Here is a 21,991-nt window from a genome sequence, read left to right as displayed (position 1 = left end):
TCAAACAGTTCACAAACCCTTTTCCACCCTTTCAGGAAATTCAACACTGTCCAGATTACAAATTTACCCTTTTAATGCCGGTTAAAATATACACCTGTTTTTCATGACCAATTTTTTACTTTGAGATAGGTTTCTCTTTACTGTTTTCTTACATTAGAGATGAAATCTGTAAAATAAAACATGAAATGGAAAAATTCCGTGTATACAACTCAAAACAAGTTAAAACACTCCACAACACACATTGGAAGGCTGTGTTTTACTATTATACAAACCAGATATGACAGATTAACTATAGGAATATGAAAGAAATTGTGTTCTTTAAATTCTTTTGAGTAGTATACAATGTTAACATTTCTTGGCTATGGCTTTTTCCCATTGGTTGAAGTATGAACAGTTCAGGCCATGGTAGCTGTGATAGTGAACCTGTAAATCTGACTCCACCCAGATTAACAGGACACAAACTAAATTTGAGTAAAAACAAAGTTGGTTCCAATATTTAATTTTATTTTTGAAAAACATCCCCCAAAATAGACCTTTATCTGGTTATGAGAAACAAGAAATGTATTTTAACATGTGTAACATCACAACAATTCAATGAATCATGATAACCATCTGTTCAACAGCCTGTTAGAACACAGTGTATCTTTCTATCTTGGGACTCAACCATGAAGCCTATTTGTCTCTCTTGGTGGCATGCGATTCCATTATTGACGATGCCAGTGGCAAGCTGACATAAATACTGTAAACCCACATAATTCATCTACAACTGTCTACCTAGTTTAATACCCTTTAATCTTGGTTATACTTCATGCAATGATTGTTATAGCCCATGGCCCCGTTTCACAAAGCTCGTGAAGCCCCAAGATCTCGTAGCTTTTTCTCGTAGCATTCGCGACCTCCTATGTTACAGTATAGGACTGACTGACTGACTGACTGAGTGAGTTTAGTTTTATCGCCGCTTTTGAGCAATATTCCAGCAATATCAATGGGGCGGGGACACCAGAAATGGGCGTAACACATTGTGCCCATGTGGGGAATCGAACCCGGTCTTCGGCTTGACGAGCCAACACTTTAACCACCAGGCTACCCCAATCACTCTTTACAGTATAGGAGGTATGTAATGCTACGAGAAAAGTTACGAGGTCTTAGGCTTACGAGAGCTTTGTGAAATGGGGCCCAGGTGTGCATCCATTGCTAGGGACCATGAACTACATTTTAAAGAACACACACAATGTGGAAGGAAAATGCTATGCAGGAGTGAGTGAGTGAGTTTGATTTTACGCCGCTTTTAGCAATATTCCAGCAACATCACAGCGGGGGACACCAGAAATGGGCTTCACACATTGTACCCATGTAGGGAATCGAACCCAGGTCTTCGGCGTGAAGCCAACGCTTTACCCCACCAGGCTACCCCCACCACCCCCTGCAGGACTGACTGACTGACTGACTGACTGAGTTTAGTTTTACGCTTTTAGCAATATTCCAGCAATATCAATGGCAGGGGACACCAGAAATGGGCTTAACCCCCTGCAGGAAAGAGCAGTGATGTAGGTGTTGGATGTATACACCAGTCAAATCAAACAACATGGGTATTTAAAGAAAACCAACCATAGCTGTTAACAAACAGATTCAGGTACCCATTCCTTAAAGAGATCTTGGAGCTCAGCTATCATGACTCCTACACTAACATAGATTTACAAGAACTTAACACAAAGATCACTTTGAAGTTTGAGTGAGTATTGTTTTACACTGCTTTTAGCAATATTCCAGCAATATAACAATGGTGGACACCAGAGTGAGTGAGTTTGGTTTTACGCCGCTTTTAGCAATATTCCAGCATCATCACGGGGGGGGGACACCAGAAATGGGCTTCACACAATGTACCCATGTGGGGATTCGAACCCGGGTCCTCAGCGTGACGAGTCAACGCTTTAACCACTAGGCTACCCCACCGCCCCGGTGGACACCAGAAATGGACTTCACACATTGTATCCATAAGTGGAATTAAACCCGGGTCTTTGGCACAACAAGTGAATGGTTTAACCACGAGGCTAAACCCAAGCCCTTCTTTGATGTATAATACCCAGAACATTCATTTTATCAGCTTCAAATTAGTTGAATTTGAAAAAGAGGAAAGAATAGAAAGTTAGGTTCATGGTCCCCCTAGCTCATGAAGTTATGCTCAGTTTCAATGCCGAACAGTGGTATTGTTTATTCTGTAAGCATGTATAATTCTAATTCCAGCTCCGCATATGCCCCAGACTGCTAGGAAGACCCATTACAAGAATGTTGAGTTACATGATGAAACTATTCACATGAATCTTTAAGTACTATATGAAATTAAGCATAGCACAATAGCTTGACAGAAACAGATCAACATTCAGCTGATAACAAGCAAAAGCAAAACAGTGTTCAAACACCAAATAACATTTCATTTGTGCATATCACAAAACAATAAACAATTGCAATCATAATCCACTTATCATTTGCTGATACAAGTACATGAGCAATTCCTTTGGAAAATCTGCTCGCAGTCATTTGCATGGTTTGAAAGGAGCTGCAAATAAAGGATGTATACAGTCTGCAAGTAAACAAGTGACACATTATCAACTGTGCTCCATGCTGTTGCCTGCCATGCTGAGATCAAGTAATTACATGTTGTGTATACAGCGGCAGAGATTTGTGATGTCATTTGATTATGACATTATTATAACTCATGAAATTCTTGGAATACATTGTTTGATCTCACCTGGGCGTTATCTACAAGGGAAGCCAGTTTGGGATGATAAAACACCCTGGTGACGTTCTCACATCCACGTACAGAGCTGAACCAAATAGCAATACTCAAACAGAGTCTAATATACAAACTGTATTTGCCATATTAAGCTGTAAGATATCTACATAAGCTGTAGGTAATATGTAAAAACGCCACATATTAAACCAGGTAATATACACGACAATAGTGTAGACATTTGTCTTGATAGCAGTGTTGAATTGGTTAGAACTGCCTATTAATCTTTTTATCATCAACTGAAATATATTCTCTTGCGCTCAATCTCGAGCAACAAATGTATATTGCTGTGTATGGTTTTGATTGGCATCCAGATTCAATTTTCTAAGCACCAGCATGCTTAGTGTGGCATTTTCGGCAGACACCCGACCCAACGCTAACAAGAAACATAACACAGGGTGATCAAGGGAAAACATTATTCGGAGCCATGCATTTTTTAAAAGCTATGTCAGAGGAGTGAAAAAAGCAAAAAAGTTATCTGGTTAAGATATGTTTGAGAACTAAGTTAAAAATCAAGATTTATTTCCTTCTGATTTTGACCTTGTTTGATTTCAGTCATTGGATCAGCAAACTATGCAATGACTTATTTCTCACAGCACAATTGTAAACAACATATAGTGAAGATGTTTGACAGTCAGCACAATTACACGTTATTACATATCACTATCTTGACCAAACAAGTGGGTAGTAGCATGAGCAACAAGTATGTCCAACCATCCATGATGTACAGAAAACACCTGATCTCAACATCTGTCAGTCACATGCAATCATTTCATTCAATCTTAAAGCACTTGCATGGCAACAATGTTGTGATGAAACAAATACATGTAAACAGAATATATGTTGTGGAATGAAGTAGAACATGCAAGAAAACAGAGATCTGACCTTCCACTGGTATAATGACAACCTCCTATTGACGGGTGACAACCTCCTACTGACAGATGACAACCTCTTATTGACAAATGACAACCTCATATTGACAAATGAAAATGTCCTATTGGCAAATGAAAACCTCCCATAGATGAATGAAAACTTCCTGACAACCTTGGGGATGACAAATGCCTCTAGATGAATGAAAACCTTTGAGGACAAATGAAATCCTCCCATAAATGAATGAAAACCTCCCATGGATGAATGACAACCTACTGACAAATGAAAATGTCCTATTAATAGATGATAACGAGCTACTGACTAATGACAACTCCCACTGGCATAACACCCTGATGCCAGTATCAGTTCAGGAAATACATCACCTGATAGCTATACCCCTATACCCCTCTTACTTAGATACATGAGACAGATCATGTCTTTTGGATTATGAATTATCTAGTTTTCAAATGAACAAATAATTCTCACCAACATAACATCTGTTTGCATTGGACTTTAAATGACAACTGTAACAATTTACTGTTGATGTTTTAGTTGTTAAAATTATCATGAGCAGGTGTTTGAACTTCAGGGACGGAGCAAGCATCAAAATTGGACAACTATCGCAATTGCAACACCAAATCCATCAAGCACTTTGAATATCAACTTGTACTACAAGTGGAGGGCTCCAGATCACTCTGTGACCATATCAAAATGGAGCTGATCTAACTAAATGTATGTATGAATGCAATGAAAGATATCCGCTTCTGATTAGAGTGAGTGAGTTTGGTTTTACGCCGACTCAGCAATATTCCAGCTATATGGTGGCGGTCTGTAAATAATCGAGTCTGGACCAGACAATCCAGTGATCAACAGCATGAGCATCGACTTGCACAATTGGGAACCAATGACATCCTGATTAGAAAACAGTTGTTCACAAATACTGCCTGTATATTGTGATAATGCAAATTTTCCTTCATTTTCAATTTCATTAACATTTTCATTACTATGCCTTTAACAGCATTATGGCTCTTGCATTGTAATTAAAATCAGATATTATACTCTGATAAACTCACAGCAGGAACGCTTGACAAACACTCTTATCAGAGGGGATGTCAGGTGATAAAGCCATCAATTCTGAAAGAGTGAGAAAATCATTTGGAGCTACCAATCTGACTTGTGTACCCCAAAACAACAAACAAAAACAGACAGTTCCCAATGGAAAATAAAGGTTACATCTAATAATGATGATATGTTTATACACCCTCTCAATGGAAAAGCACCATTGCATCTGCACCCAAAAGGTGTATTACTGCCTGAAAGTTTGTGTTTTATATCTTTATTTGTTTTAAGATCAACACTTACAAATCAAAGGATGTGAAGTGAATCATCCTACAAAGAAGGCATCTGAACGGTTAAAAAATTCACACATCCTTCAAGATTAGAAGGCCCAAATTTCATTCAGGGCTTAGAAAGTAATTTCCAAGGTGGGATTTGATAAAAATGACACAGAGATGATTTGTATTGGAGTAAAAGATCTGAGTTGGAGCTTGCGAGTCATGGGTTCCATGTTATGCCAATCTGTAAAGGTACAACTGGCACTACAACTAAATACCATTAATTAACCTATACTACACTGGCATGATCTGCCATTAAACATACTGGATGGTATATATGCTTTCATATCAAACATGTTAGCCTTATGAAGGCAATATCTAGTGACATGAACCTACAGACCATTGTGTGAGGTCTACAATAATTAGGCCTGACAATACAGCGCTTGGAGAAAGTCAAAGAACATTCAGTTTGTTCATATGATTACATGATTACAGCAAACCTGTCATGACTAATTAACTATAGTCATAAAATCATCAGGTCTTTAGCCTTTTTAGATTAGTATATTTCAATTGGGGAACAATATATTTCAGCAATATCATGGCAGGGAACACGAGAAATAAACTTCACCCATCATACCCATGTGATGAATTGAACCCTGCTCTTTGGTGTGATGAGCAAACGCTTCATCCACTCGGCTGTACTACTGCCATCGCTCACGCTTAAGTTTTTAAGATAACTAAGATAGATACATTCCCTCTACGATACATGCAAATTTCATAAACGCAGGCAAACTCTTTGATTTAACCCTAAGCCTGCAGTCATGTTTGGATATTGATAAATGTATGTACGCCCAAAGTTAAATGAGGTCTCACTCTTTTTAAACCAGATTTCAGTGAGTGACTGAGTTTGGTTTTACGCCACTTTTGGCAATATTCCAGAAATATCACGTCGAGGAACACCAGAAATGACCTTCACACATAGTGCCCATGTGGGGAATCGAACCCAGGTCTTCAGCGTGACGAGCGAACGCCTTAACCACTAGGCTACCCCACCGCCCCCCAGATTTCAGAATGAACTTGTTCCAAAAATATCTTGATATGAAAAAAATATACATGAGATGCAGTATTCTTATTATTCTGTTCACCATAAAGAAGTAAATATTTTTAAAAACACCAACTTGTTTACTGTTCTGTTAAATTATTTTTCTTTACTTTCTCTATAACTTGAGGAAGTGAAAAGAATATTTGAAAGTGAATGTATATTATATTTTACCTCCTTGACCTAACCTGAGTATTTGGACGAGAAATCCTTAAATCACAAAAAGGAAAGAAAAAACAACATCTGGCTTGAATAGGGCTTAAAACTGATTTAAAAGGTAATTAACTTTAAGTCACCGAAGTTACAGCTTACTACAGAGGGACAACACAAAGTGATGCAGGTTGTCGATGTGTGCCACTATGAAACCCACGAGAATGGGTATGACACACCTAGCTGGGATTCAAACCCACTATCAGAGGCTTGTACAGGGAATAATGGCACAATGTGTGCCGATCTGCTCCTACTTTGGTGTGGAAGACGAGGTGCAGGCTTTGACCATTCAGGAAGCTTAGGATGATAAATCAACTGTGACCATCATTCTCTTCAGAGAAAACTTTCCACAAAATTGTCCTCAAGACCCAATCAATTCACTCTCACTTTCAAAATAAAATTCCCCTAAAACGCTCATTAAAATAACACCTGTCTTAAAATGACACATTCCTGAAAGTCAGGACAATCAAATGTTGCATAATGTTGTCAAGAAACGTCATACACATCATGGAATATTTATCATATATTGAAATCAAGGAGTCAGACATGACCTTGACCTGTGACCTGACCTGACGAATATATATATATATATATATATATATTTACAAATATATACAGTGAGAGGTATCATCTCTCCACATATCAGTGGGCATGCCTTAGAGAAACGTGCACTCTTAACACTGTACGTAACATGCACGCAAGCTGCATCGACATCTTGTCCATGAAATATTGTATATATTCTACTGCTATTGTAAGTTTAACATAAGGGGCTCATCACTCTTTCTTGTGCTATTAATATAATTATACATATCTTGAAAGCAAGTTCAAAATACGATCCACAATATGATACCTGTGAACTCATCCTTTCACACTTTTGGAGACATTTTCCATCATAGAGAATGAATAGAAATTGGCAGATTTGAATTAATTAATAAAACCGTGAAATGAGCTCTCCTGGCCAGACAGGCACAAATATACCGCTCAAAAAAGTTAAAAACATATTATTTTTTCATGTCTACAGTTAATCTGTCCTGGCAGGACAGACTATTTAGTTCCATGAATATAATGGGTGATTCACCTTTTTGAGTAGTATATTTTAAAAAAAAATAATGCATCTTTTAATGCCACCTTTATTCTTGGAACATTTAGTGAATCAGTACACCCCTAATCAGAATGTATTAATCAATGTTGAAGGAACTGGTCGAAGATTACACATCTCTGGAAGTGCTGAAGTACATGTACCATGGTATCTGCGGAACATGCATGAGCTGAAACAGTGGTATTGTGAAGCAGCTGAAAGAAAATCATTCCACTCTAACTACTGAGCTCAAGAACATATTGGCATTGAATGCCTATTTCCATCCAAATAAATACTGACCCAGTCATTTCTAAAGGACAAGTGTTCTGTGATGAGATTATCTACAAATGTGGATTGGTGAAAAACATGATTAATTCTTTGCATTATCAGGGATACATTTTCATTTCAATATCACTGTGATTCCATGGGTTTGTTCTAAGAACTGTTGATATATTGTAAACTAAGCTGATCAGAGCTACCGTCTTGAAGCCAGCAGATCACACATGGAGAGCTCTCTGGCCAGAGACGTCTTGCAGCCAGCAGATCACACATGGAGAGCTCTCTGGCCAGAGACGTCTTGCAGCCAGCAGATCACACATGGAGAGCTCTCTGGCCAGAGACGTCTTGAAGCCAGCAGACCGCAGATGGAGAGCTCTCTGGCCAGAGACTTCACGAAGCCAGCAGATCACAAATAGAGCCTACTTGGCTAGAGACTTCATGAAGTTGTCCAAGTTGAATTCATTCTCGTACTGCTTCTCATCCCAGAGGTCTCCCAGGTTCTCCAGGATGGTTCTCATGGTCTCCCGCTTGAGGTTGCTGTCCATGGCTGCACTGGCTGCACTCTCCCCCTTCTTCTTGTCCCCCAGGGTGAAGAGGTCAAGCAGCTGGTCAGTGCCCATGGTCTGGAGGCTAGAGTTGTCCTGCGTGATCACTGTGTTGGCTATTGTCAACTTGAACTTCTGTAGCCTGAAGCCAAGAAGGAAGTCAGTTAAGAGAAGCTGCAGAGTGAGATTCACATATGAGTGAGTGAGTTTAGTTTAGCCGCACTCAGCAATATTCCAGCTATATGGAGGTGATCTGTAAATAATCAAGTCTGCACAAGACAATTCAGTGATCAACATCATAAGCATTGATCAGCACTATTGGGATACGATGACGTGACAACCAAGTCAGCGAGTCCGACCACCTGATCCTGTTAGTCGCCTCTTATGACAAGAATGGGTTACTGAAGATCAGTTCTATCCCGAAACTTCATGGGCCGATTCACATTTGAGACTTTTGGAGATGGTCTCTTACTTACTGCAGTAAACATGACCCACCTTGTTTCATGATCTCATCATCCAGAAAACATGACCCACCTTATCCATTCCAATCTCCTGGGGAGATGGTAAAAGCATTTGCTTATCACTCCAAAGAACCGTGTTTGATTCCCAAAATGGGCACAATGTGTGAAGCCCATTTCTAGTGTCCCCCCGCCATATTGCTGAAATATTGCTAAAAAGCGGCGTAAAACCAAGCTCACTCACTCCTCCTCCCTTAAACTTGACCCCACTTACCCCATGATCTTCTCCTCCAGTGTGCCCCGGGTGATAAGACGGTAAACGTTTACCACTTTCTTCTGACCAATACGATGAGCTCTATCCATAGCCTGCAACATGAGCCAACATATTCAACAACTCTTGAAACCTAAATGGCCACCACCATCTCAATAAAACCAGATCTCACTACGGCAAAACAAAGATGTGAGAACATGCCATTACAGAACACTTCAGAATGACCTTCAGCTGACTAGTGAGAGTGTCACGTACAAGTCAGAACCTGTTTTCTAATTATGCAACCTTGAAAAGGTTGACATAGTGCATTTCAAAAGACCGTTACAAGTTTATGACTGTTAGTCTTTCGCTTCAGTGGGATGTACATTTGGATGGAAGAGACTTTGCATTGAAATCTCGGGAGACTGCGACACAATCTATGTAATCTATTTGACATTCAAGAATGTTCTTTAGTTTGAATTGAGAACATTGTCCGAACATTTCCCAAAAGTGTAGTTGCCAGCTGTATAGCTTGTTAGTCATTACATTTTACAAATGTATGTAAAATGTTGTTCAAACATGACCTGAAATTGGATGTCCTTAGATCTTTGTTTTGCCGCAGTGAGCAAAGATCCGTTTCATAGGAGATTGAACTTAATCAAATTTGTTGATGACAGTCTATTACAGTTTCACAGTTCTTACTCCTGCTTATTGTGAACAATCCCAGAAAACGTAGGGTAATTTTGGTCCAATTAGAATTGACTGCTGGGGGAGTAATGCCTGGACTTGATTTGTTTACGTCTTTACTGTGCCAATCGTTTCATCCACTACCTTGCAGACTGTACTTCATAAAGATTTGGAACAGAAGGCATAATCTATTTTGGCTTATTTTACCACAGCCTGGAGCTGTACGGACCTGTAAATCCTTCATGGGGTTCCAGTCATGCTCCACAAATATAACGGTGTCAGCCCCGGTCAGGTTGAGGCCGAGCCCTCCCACATGGGTGGTGAGCAGCAGCATGTCTATAGACGGATCATTGTTGAATCTGAAACAACAGACTTAAGATTGAATCCTAGTTTACATTTGTTTGTTTGTTGGTTAATGCCAAGCTCAGCAATATTCCAGCTATATTTGGTGGTCTGTAAATAATTGAGTGTGGACCAGACAATCCCGTGATCAACATCGATCTACGCAAGGCTTCTAAATGTTGGCTTCTCTTCCAGATTCGAGCAGTGAACTGTAAATCAGACTTTCTATAATCACTGGTGAGTGCACTACTTTCATCAGCAGCTGCTGGGTTAGAGGACACCAGTAGAGCAATAAGTGACTGACCTGTGTACAATGTCATGTCTGGAGCCAGCAGGGACACTCCCATCTAGACGCAGGTAGGTAACCGATGGCAACTGACATCTGGAATATGATGTATGACAATTAGCTCCCTTCCAAGTCACTGCTGCAAAAACAGTCTTGTTCATAGAATGAAAGACACGAGGTTGAAAATTTGGTGCAGACAATGTCAAAATGTGGTGCTGAGTGGTTTCGCTGAAGCCACGACGTATTATTCCGCCGGGATACTTCACTGCTGCCACCAATATATTACTCATGCTAGGATGTTTTGCCGAAGGTGTTTTACAGATGTTTTACTGAAGCTGAGATGTTATAGATGTGGGTATTGGTTGTTTTACTGATGCCGGGATGTTTTACGAATGCAGAAACATCCACAAAACACCCAAATCCCTATTTTAATGCTTCTCATACTACATGGCTCACACACGTTTCTTTAGTTTACACACTGTATAAACAGAGTGATGCATAACAGTATTGAGAGTACTTTCAAACCTACTTGAGCAAATCTTTCTCCACTATATCCAGCATGCCCTTGAGCTGACAGAACAGCAGCACTCGATGCTGGTTGACAACAGGTACATCTGTACCGAGGTGACCAGTGCTGCCTCCTGGCGTGGACATGGGCACACCGATACCACAGTCATTCAGTAATTGTCTGCAAGATGACATTATATCTGTTAAAATGTTGCAACATGAAATACACTCCAGGCACATCAACATTCATTGAAAATACCAAATGGATTGTATTAATTACTACTGGACTGACACCAGGAACGATCAAATGTTTATTACAATAAATGATATGTATTTTAGCATTCACATGAACAAATAAATTGGACACTTTTTTTGGAAAAATAAATAACTACAGTCAAATCCCGATGAGTCGAATGCCTGTGTCTCGAATATTATGCATAACTCGAAGTACCTGTCGGTCCCGACCATTCCCTGTTATAGTTGTCATTATTTGAATACCGGTTACACGAATTCGACTCATAAATACACACGATGACTCGAGAAGAAAATTTGGACCCATGAGATTCAAACAACAGCAATCTTGAATACATAAGCCGGAGTCAGTCAATGAGAAGTTGATTGGTGTAGCAAACTGATCTAATTAACAAACCAGCTCGGCTCACACCTTTCCGCCTTTGACGGGTGAGTTCAAAAGGCAGATTAGTGATTTTACGGAAATCACTGTCTGTGCTAATCAGACGGGAACTGATAAGGTGCCCCTATTAGTGATAGGGAAATCATTAGATAAACAAATGCTTAGGCGGAGGAATTAGGACGGGATCAATTTTTTTCTACCCTCATAGACATACCTATGTCACGAATACATCGATAAGTCGAATTTATTACTTGGTCCCCAGATATTCGACTCATCGGGATTTGACTGTAGTTGTTTCATCTACATTTGAGTCAGGTTGAGACAAGGGACTAAGACCTACTAGACCGCTTGAAGTATGGGACATAAGACTAGCCTCAGACCTCTGACATTGGGAGAATAGATAGAAAACTACTTGTGAGTTGCAAGTATGGAAAGAGAAAGAGACTTACTTGAGTGCTGTGAGTTTGGGGGCATGTGTGAGATCCTTCAGGGACGAGTTCTGCTGCTTGAGGTGCTGACAGACGGACTCATACTTGGGGTGGTTGGTGTTGAGCACGAGGGCCGGGTGGTTGCACACCTTCCGTAGATACTGCAGAGCCTGGTAAAGAAACATCAACAGTCAGCGTCTTCAACATCAGTCTACACAGTCACCAGATGATGAAACAAACCAGGCTAGCTATTCTCGAAATGTTCGTAGCCTTAAGAACTTCTTAAGCCCATTCTTAACACATTGGCTACGATCAAAGTTCAGAATTCTTAGGGCTACGAACGTTTCGAGAATAAGGGCCCAGAGCTGTATGATGAGACCTTTAAAAAAACATGAGTGCCGGTGTGAACGCAGAGTGTTTTGGCGGTACTTAGTTTGTTTTCCAGTTACACTGGAACTCTTCACATTGAATTGTGGCACCGAGATATCCCAAACTCCAGTACTCCTATTTTCACAATATTCAGGGAGTTAGGTCCCAGCTTGGGTTTAACTACACTCTGAACAGACTTTCAGTTTTATCATGACATATCACCTACATGCATGAGGGAAATCACAAGTTATGATTGTGTTAGATGATTTCCACTTTGGTGCAAGACAAGGAGACACACCTAAGGATCCAAATTGGGGTGAATCTTAAAACACACAACCAGCAGATCCTGGATTAACTAAAACATCCCTCAACAGGTAATTATGGCTCTGTCTGACCTTTCCCAACACACAACATTGATATGTTTCTTCACATTCTTCTGCCTTTTTAGTAGTGCTTTTAATGGGAGACTAGGACTAGGTCAATTTTTCAGTCAATGCAAATCAGACATAAACCCAGTTTACACACAGACAATGTCTTGGAGTGAGTGAGTGAGTTTAGTTTTACGCCGCACTCAGCAATGTTCCCCCTATATGGTGGTGGTCTGTAAATAATTGAGTCTGGACCAGACAATCCAGTGATCAACGGCATGAGCATCGACCTGCGCAATTGGGAACCGATGACATGTGTCAATCAAGTCAGCAGGCCTGACCACCCAATCCCGTTAGTCGCCTCTTACGAAAAGAATAGTTGCCTTTTGTGGCAAGCATGGGTTGCTGAAGAGCTATTCTACCCCGGATCTTCACGGGTTGGTCTCGGAGTGACACAAGTCAATGATTACATTGTCTTGTAGAAGACTGCAAATAGATACCCTATGATGGAGCACATTCTCACAATGAATATCAGACATTCAGATTCATCCCAAACTTGACACACAAACACAAAGTACAAAGCAGTTTACATACTTGGAATATATGAGTAGTTCCCTGAGAGTTAACTTTCTTGTCTGTGTCATCCTGTAGGGTCTCGTCGATGCCCTTCTTGACACGTGAGCGGGCGAAGTCCTCATACAGCTCCACCTGGAGGGGACTGAGGTCACAGTAGTAGTCCTGGATGATCTTGGGAGGCAGATCCTGCAGCACGTCCTCCTTGAGGCGACGCAGCACGAAGGGCAGCACTTGTCGGTGTAGAGACTCCATAGCCAGGGCACCTGTAACATACATCATATATGCTGAATGAAGTTCTAGGTAACTATACAATAAGTCTCAAATATATTTATATGTCTTGACATACGCCACTTTACCTAAATCAGAAGTTGTATAGAATATGCGCTCTGTTCCTGAATCAACACCAAATTACTTTCTAAGAGAACCTCATCACCCAACAACCATCTTCTAATATTACTGGCGCCAAAAGCAGGTAAATGCTATTTTGTATTAAGAGATTCACCCCACCTGCTTCCTGTTCTTTGGTCGTGCTCTTGGCGTCGCGACTCTGCAGGATGGGCTTCCCGTACCGGGCCTGGAACTGCCGCTCGGTGCCCAGGAACCCCGGCATCAGGAAGTCAAACAGAGACCACAGGTCCAGGACATTGTTCTGTATAGGCGTTCCGGACAGGATCAGCCGGTGGTTGCACACCAACATCTTCACCGCCTTGGACAGCTGGACATGTGGATAAAAAGTGAGTTGGGTTTACTGTCCAATATTTGGGTTGTGTCACATTCATATCGGAATTCATATCGGAATGAATGAGTGAATGAGTGAGGAGTGAGTGAGTGAGTGAGTGAGGTGGTGTGGGTGAGGAGTGGGAGGAGTGAGTGGGTGAGTGAGTGAGTGAGTGAGTGAGTGAGTGAGTGAGTGTGGTTCTAAGTCGCTTTTAGCAATATTCCTGTAATATCACGACCAGGGACACCAGAAATGGGCATTACACATTGTACCCATGTGGGGAATCGAACCCAGGTCTTCGGCGTGACGAGCAAACGCTTTAACCTCGAGGCTACCCCACCGCCCCTCATATTACAGGAAAAGTGATGCAGGTTATAGATCTTCACAGCAATACATTTCATGCTTTTATTTGAACAACAGTGACATTTGGTTTTTGTTTAATGCAGCACTCAGCAATATTCCAGCCATATGGTTGTGGCCTGTAACTTGACACAGTGATTGATACAACTGCATCTTTCAAAATGAACCAGTTCAGTGAGTCTGACCAATGTATTAAGTCGCTTCTGTGTTGGAAACCACTGGCATCATCCATCACAAGTACATGAATCTACGCCACTTCCCAACAGAGTACAAGTATCTAAGATTTCTCCAAGTACATGTATCTAGGACTTCTCCAAGTACAAGTATCTCCTAAGACTAAGACTTCTCTCCAAGTACAAGTATCTAAGATTTCTCCAAAGTACAAGTATCTAGGACTTCTCCAAGTACATGTATATCTAGGGATTTCTCCAAGTACAAATATCTAAGATTTCTCCAAGTACAAATTATCTAGGACTTCTCCAAGTACAAGTATCTAAGATTTTCCAAGTACAAGTATCTCAAGATTTCTCCAAGCAAGTATCTAGGACTTCTCCAAGTAAATGTATCTAAGACTTCTCCAAGTACATGTATCTAAGACTTCTCCAAGTACAAGTATCTAAGACTTCTCCAAGTACATGTATCTAGGACTTCTCCAAGTACAAGTATCTAAGATTTCTCCAAGTACAAGTATCTAGGGATTTCTCCAAGTACAAGTATCTAGGACTTCTCCAAGTACAAGTATCTAAGATTTCTCAAGTACAAGTATCTAAGATTTCTCCAAAGTACAAGTATCTAGGACTTCTCCAAGTACATGTATCTAGGACTTCTCCAAGTACATGTATCTAAGACTTCTCCAAGTACAAGTATCTAAGATTTCTCCAAGTACAAGTATCTAGGACTTCTCCAAGTACAAGTATCTAAGATTTCTCCAAGTACAAGTATCTAAGGATTCTCCAAGTACAAGTATCTAAGACTTCTCCAAGTACAATGTATCTAAGACTTTCTCCAAGTACATGTGTATCTAGGACTTCTCCAAGTACAAGTATCTAAGACTTCTCCAAGTACAAGTATCTAAGATTTCTCCAAGTACATGTATCTAGGACTTCTCCAAGTACAAGTATCTAAGATTTCTCCAAGTACAAGTATCTAAGATTTCTCCAAGTACATGTATCTAGGACTTCTCCAAGTACAAGTATCTAAGACTTCTCCAAGTACAAGTATCTAAGATTTCTCCAAGTACATGTATCTAGGACTTCTCCAAGTACAAGTATCTAAGATTTCTCCAAGTACAAGTATCTAAGATTTCTCCAAGTACAAGTATCTAAGACTTCTCCAAGTACTAGGACTTCTCCAAGTATCTAAGATTTCCAAGTACAAGTATCTAAGATTTCTCCAAGTACATGTATCTAGGACTTCTCCAAGTACATGTATCTAGAGATTTCTCCAAGTACAAGTATCTAAGATTTCTCCAAGTACATGTATCTAGGACTTCTCCAAGTACAAGTATCTAAGATTTCTCCAAGTACATGTATCTAAGATTTCTCCAAGTACAAGTATCTAGGACTTCTCCAAGTACATGTATCTAGGACTTCTCCAAGTACATGTATCTAAGACTTCTCCAAGTACAAGTATCTAAGATTTCTCCAAGTACAAGTATCTAAGATTTCTCCAAGTACATGTATCTAGGACTTCTCAAAGTACAAGTATCTAAGACTTTCTCCAAGTACAAGTATCTAAGATTTCTCCAAGTACAAGTATCTAGGACTTCTCCAAGTACATGTATCTAGGATTTCTCCAAGTACAAGTATCTAAGATTTCTCCAAGTACAAGTATCTAGGACTTCTCCAAGTACAAGTATCTAAGATTTCTCCAAGTACAAGTATCTCAGATTTCTCCAAGTACAAGTATCTAGGACTTCTCCAAGTACATGTATCTAAGACTTCTCCAAGTACATGTATCTAAGACTTCTCAAGTGCAAGTATCTAAGATTTCTCCAAGTACATGTATCTAGGACTTCTCCAAGTACAAGTATCTAAGACTTTTCCAAGTACAAGTATCTAAGATTTCTCCAAGTACATGTATCTAGGACTTCCAAGTACAAGTATCTAAGATTTCTCCAAGTACAAGTATCTAGGATTTCTCCAAGTACAAGTATCTAGGACTTCTCCCAAGTACAAGTATCTAAGATTTCTCCAAGTACAAGTATACATGTATCTAAGATTTCTCCAAGTACATGTATCTAAGACTTCTCAAGTACATGTATCTAAGACTTCTCCAAGTACAAGTATCTAAGATTTCTCCAAGTACAAGTATCTAAGACTTCTCCAAGTACAAGTATCTAAGATTTCTCCAAGTACAAGTATCTAGGACTTCTCCAAGTACATGTATCTAAGACTTCTCCAAGTACATGTATCTAGGACTTCTCCAAGTACAAGTATCTAAGACTTCTCCAAGTACAAGTATCTAAGATTTCCAAGTACATGTATCTAAGACTTCTCCAAGTACAAGTATCTAAGATTTCTCCAAGGACAAGTATCTAAGATTTCTCCAAGTACAAGTATCTAGGACTTCTCAAGGACATGTATCTAAGATTTCTCCAAGTACAAGTATCTAAGATTTCTCCAAGTACATGTATCTAGGACTTCTCCATGTACAAGTATCTAAGATTTCTCCAAGTACATGTATCTAGGACTTCTCCAAGTACAAGTATCTAAGATTTCTCCAAGTACATGTATCTAAGATTTCTCCAAGTACAAGTATCTAGGATTTTTCCAAGTACATGTATCTAAGACTTCTCCAAGTACAAGTATCTAAGACTTCTCAAGTACAAGTATCTAGGATTTCTCCAAGTACAAGTATCTAGGACTTCTCAAAGTACATGTATCTAAGACTTCTCCAAGTACAAGTATCTAGGACTTCTCCAAGTACAAGTATCTAAGACATTTCTCCAAGTACAAGTATCTAAGATTTCTCCAAGTACAAGTATCTAAGACTTCTCCAAAGTACAAGTATCTAAGATTTCTCCAAGTACAAGTATCTAGGACTTCTCCAAGTACATGTATCTAGGACTTCTCCAAGTACATGAATCTACGACTTCTCCAAGTACAAGTATCTAAGATTTCTCCAAGTACAAATATCTAAGATTTCTCCAAGTACATGTATCTAGGACTTCTCCAAGTACAAGTATCTAAGACTTCTCAAGTACAAGTATCTAAGATTTCTCCAAATACAAGTATCTAGGACTTCTCAAGTACATGTATCTAGGATTTCTCCAAGTACAAATATCTAAGATTTCTCCAAGTACAAGTATCTAGGACTTCTCCAAGTACAAGTATCTAAGATTTCTCCAAGTACAAGTATCTCAGATTTCTCCAAGTACAAGTATCTAGGACTTCTCCAAGTAAATGTATCTAAGACTTCTCCAAGTACATGTATCTAAGTTTTCTCCAAGTGCAAGTATCTAAGATTTCTCCAAGTACATGTATCTAGGACTTCTCAAGTACATGTATCTAAGACTTTCCAAGTACAAGTATCTAAGATTTCTCCAAGTACATGTATCTAGGACTTCTCCAAGTACAAGTATCTAAGATTTCTCCAAGTACAAGTATCTAGGATTTCCCAAGTACAAGCATCTAGGACTTCTCCAAGTACATGTATCTAAGATTTCTCCAAGTACAAGTATCTAAGATTTCTCCAAGTACAAGTATCTAGGACTTCTCCAAGTACATGTATCTAAGACTTCTCCAAGTACAAGTATCTAAGATTTCTCCAAGTACAAGTATCTAGGACTTCTCCAAGTACAAGCATCTAAGATTTCTCCAAGTACAAGTATCTAAGATTTCTCCAAGTACAAGTATCTAGGACTTCTCCAAGTAAATGTATCTAAGACTTCTCCAAGTACATGTATCTAGGACTTCCAAGTACAAGTATCTATCTAAGACTTCTCCAAGTACAAGTATCTAAGATTTCTCCAAGTACATGTATCTAGGACTTCTCCAAGTACAAGTATCTAAGATTTCTCCAAGGACAAGTATCTAAGATTTCTCCAAGTACAAGTATCTAGGACTTCTCCAAGTACATGTATCTAAGATTTCTCCAAGTACAAGTATCTAAGATTTCTCCAAGTACATGTATCTAGGACTTCTCCATGTACAAGTATCTAAGATTTCTCCAAGTACATGTATCTAGGACTTCTCCAAGTACAAGTATCTAAGATTTCTCCAAGTACATGTATCTAAGATTTCTCCAAGTACAAGTATCTAGGTCTTTTCCAAGTACATGTATCTAAGACTTCTCCAAAGTACAAGTATCTAAGACTTCTCCAAGTACAAGTATCTAGGACTTCTCCAAGTACAAGTATCTAAGATTTCTCCAAGTACATGTATCTAAGATTTCTCCAAGTACAAGTATCTAGGACTTCTCCAAGTACAAGTATCTAAATCTTCTCCAAGTACAAGTATCTAAGAGACTTCTCCAAGTACAAGTATCTAGGACTTCTCCAAGTACAAGTATCTAAGATTTCTCCAAGTACAAGTATCTAGGACTTCTCAAGTACATGTATCTAAGATTTCTCCAAGTACAAGTATCTAGGACTTCTCAAAGTACATGTATCTAGGATTTCTCCAAGTACAAATATCTAAGATTTCTCCAAGTACACGTATCTAGGACTTCTCCAAGTACAAGTATCTAAGATTTCTCCAAGTACAAATTATCTCAGATTTCTCCAAGTACAAAGTATCTAGGACTTCTCCAAGTAAATGTATCTAAGACTTCTCCAAGTACATGTATCTAAGACTTCTCCAAGTGCAAGTATCTAAGATTTCTCCAAGTACATGTATCTAGGACTTCTCCAAGTACAAGTATCTAAGTCTTTTCCAAGTACAAGTATCTAAGATTTCTCAAGTACATGTATCTAGGACTTCTCCAAGTACAAGTATCTAAGATTTCTCCAAGTACAAGTATCTAGGGTTTCTCCAAGTACAAGTATCTAGGATTTCTCCAAGTACATGTATCTAAGATTTCTCCAAGTACAAGTATCTAAGATTTCTCCAAGTACATGTATCTAGGACTTCTCCAAGTACATGTATCTAAGACTTCTCCAAGTACAAGTATCTAAGATTTCTCCAAGTACAAGTATCTAGGACTTCTCCAAGTACAAGCATCTAAGATTTCTCCAAGTACAAGTATCTAAGATTCACCAAGTACAAGTATCTAGGACTTCTCCAAGTCAATGTATCTAAGACTTCTCAAGTACATGTATCTAGGACTTCTCCAAGTACAAAGTATCTAAGACTTCTCCAAGTACAAGTATCTAAGATTTCTCTTTCAGTACATGTATCTAGGACTTCTCCAAGTACAAGTATCTAAGATTTCTCCAAGTACAAGTATCTAAGATTTCTCCAAGTACATGTATCTAGGACTTCTCCAAGTACAAGTATCTAAGACTTCTCCAAGTACAAGTATCTAAGATTTCTCCAAGTACATGTATCTAGGACTTCTCCAAGTACAAGTATCTAAGATTTCTCCAAGTACAAGTATCTAAGATTTCTCCAAGTACAAGTATCTAGGACTTCTCCAAGTACATGTATCTAAGATTTCTCCAAGTACAAGTATCTAAAATTTCTCCAAGTACATGTATCTAGGACTTCTCCAAGTACATGTATCTGAGATTTCTCCAAGTACAAGTATCTAAGATTTCTCCAAGTACATGAATCTAGGACTTCTCCAAGTACAAGTATCTAAGATTTCTCCAAGTACATGTATCTAAGATTTCTCCAAGTACAAGTATCTAGGACTTCTCCAAGTACATGTATCTAGGACTTCTCCAAGTACATGAATCTACGACTTCTCCAAGTACAAGTATCTAAGATTTCTCAAGTACAAGTATCTAAGATTTCTCCAAGTACATGTATCTAGGACTTCTCCAAGTACAAGTATCTAAGACTTCTCAAGTACAAGTATCTAAGATTTCTCCAAATACAAGTATCTAGGACTTCTCGAAGTACATGTATCTAGGATTTCTCCAAGTACAAATATCTAAGATTTCTCCAAGTACAAGTATCTAGGACTTCTCCAAGTACAAGTATCTAAGATTTCACCAAGTACAAGTATCTCAGATTTCTCCAAGTACAAAGTATCTAGGACTTCTCCAAGTAAATGTATCTAAGACTTCTCCAAGTACATGTATCTAAGTTTTCTCAAGTATCTAAGACTTCTCCAGAGTATCTAAGACTTCTCCAAGTACAAGTATCTAAGATTTCTCCAAGTACATGTATCTAGGACTTCTCCAAGTACAAGTATCTAAGATTTCTCCAAGTACAAGTATCTAGGATTTCTCCAAGTACAAGCATCTAGGACTTCTCAAGTACAAGTATCTAAGATTTCTCCAAGTACAAGTATCTAAGATTTCTCCAAGTACATGTATCTAGGACTTCTCCAAGTACATGTATCTAAGACTTCTCCAAGTACAAGTATCTAAGATTTCTCCAAGTACAAGTATCTAGGACTTCTCCAAGTACAAGCATCTAAGATTTCTCCAAGTACAAGTATCTAAGATTTATCCAAGTACAAGTATCTAGGACTTCTCAAAGTAAATGTATCTAAGATTTCTCCAAGTACATGTATCTAGGATTTCTCAAGTACAAATATCTAAGATTTCTCAAGTACAAATATCTAGGATTTCTCCAAGTACAAATGTCTTACAAGAACTTTTTAGCCCTGTTTCAATAATCAGTAAAAAAGAATGGGTTCTCTGTATAGAGTGATGTAACTATATTTGAATGCTCAAAGTTTGAGTGGATGGTTTTCGAAAGGATACTTCTCCTCCTATCTGGAACCAGTATTCCCTGTACAGCCTGATAAACGTGTATTCTTCAAAGCTTGACGAGTTGATTAAACATTTCAAAGAACCAATCAGTGTTATGCCAGTGGTACAGCAAGGCCGTTTGCTGTTGAATGAGAAAGTGTACCCTAGGTGATCGTGTTGGCCACTGCCTAAATTCCGTTATCACATCTATATCTTCAAAACCTGAAACCATAAATTTTCTCGATGAGAATCCGGACGTGAACAGAACCAAGCTTCAAATACAGCCCCACAAGAGGAGGTGCAGACATCCTTGGTCATCTTTGTTGAGAATATCTGGCTCCTGGTTTGTTTAGAGTATAGTCGGTCAGCCTGACACATTCCAGTTCTGTACTTTTGGGTTTCACCGCAAACACTGGACAGTTTACTGTTATCCAGTATTCTTCAGAGATGACGTGATCATTCGGCTTGGCTTGGTTTGAGTTATATCTGACAACGTTGTCGCACCTCATCAGGCGACCCTTCTCTCTACCCCAACAGGGAGACGGTACTGACACTAAGTTTAGTTTAATCTAGATTCTGAGATATTTCGATTCTTATTATTTTAGTTGTATTTCCTTCAGCATACATGGTAAGGTGCTAGTAGTGGAACGTTGCAAGAATTACCAGCCTGATTCTTAAGATGGCACGCCAGTAGGACAGATAGATTGCATACAAACGTGTCTCGACATAATCTACCTGGACTAAAACTGAATTAGTATATTGTAGCCAGAAAGACATCGGTCAATAAGTTCTTCTTAAAATTACAAACGAAAAACTAAGTTCAATACCCTTCAGTACTGAATAAATATCCCCAGCCACTCACCAAAGTGATCCATTCCATTAACATTTACATAGTACTGATAGGGATACACGTATGATTCAAAAGAAGTTAAAAATAATTAAAAGTGGCAAAGCCCTTTCTCTAAACATAAGAAGCTGTACTAAAAGCAGAAAGATG

General features: G+C 39.0%; 1 protein-coding gene and 1 long non-coding RNA gene across 2 annotated transcripts; both read right to left on the bottom strand.

Moving 5' to 3' along the window:
• Positions 1–483: 483 nt before the first annotated feature.
• On the bottom strand, positions 484–21,238 carry LOC124279971. The gene is made up of 3 exons (XR_006899543.1): positions 21,224–21,238; positions 7,519–7,522; positions 484–848 (listed from the first exon to the last, which is right to left on the bottom strand). It is a non-coding gene; the product is annotated as an uncharacterized LOC124279971 (long non-coding RNA).
• On the bottom strand, positions 7,199–13,822 carry LOC124279969 (TATA-binding protein-associated factor 172-like). Its single transcript, XM_046715852.1, has 8 exons — positions 13,619–13,822; positions 13,130–13,374; positions 11,820–11,968; positions 10,759–10,917; positions 10,248–10,325; positions 9,831–9,960; positions 8,939–9,030; positions 7,199–8,348 (listed from the first exon to the last, which is right to left on the bottom strand). Exons 1-8 carry the CDS (start codon positions 13,806–13,808, stop codon positions 8,081–8,083), a joined length of 1,311 nt encoding a protein of 436 aa, XP_046571808.1. The 5' UTR covers positions 13,809–13,822; the 3' UTR covers positions 7,199–8,080.
• Positions 21,239–21,991: the final 753 nt, after the last annotated feature.

This window comes from Haliotis rubra, unplaced genomic scaffold (genome assembly GCF_003918875.1).
Source record: "Haliotis rubra isolate DU_JTF1 unplaced genomic scaffold, ASM391887v1 Scf2591, whole genome shotgun sequence".
Lineage (NCBI taxonomy): Eukaryota > Metazoa > Mollusca > Gastropoda > Lepetellida > Haliotidae > Haliotis > Haliotis rubra.
Note: the sequence above shows the minus strand (reverse complement) of the source record. Positions and strands in the feature narration are given on the sequence as shown.

Bases quoted from the DNA above. Each gene is read 5' to 3' on its own strand.
- LOC124279969 (XM_046715852.1), bottom strand. From the start codon at position 13,808: ATGTTGGTGTGCAACCACCGGCTGATCCTGTCCGGAACGCCTATACAG. The intron at 11,969-13,129 runs GTATGTAAACTG...TTTCTTTACCAG, and splicing joins GAACTACTCATATATTCCAA to GCTCTGCAGTATCTACGGAA. The intron at 10,918-11,819 runs GTAAGTCTCTTT...GTCATCTTGCAG, and splicing joins CCCAAACTCACAGCACTCAA to ACAATTACTGAATGACTGTG.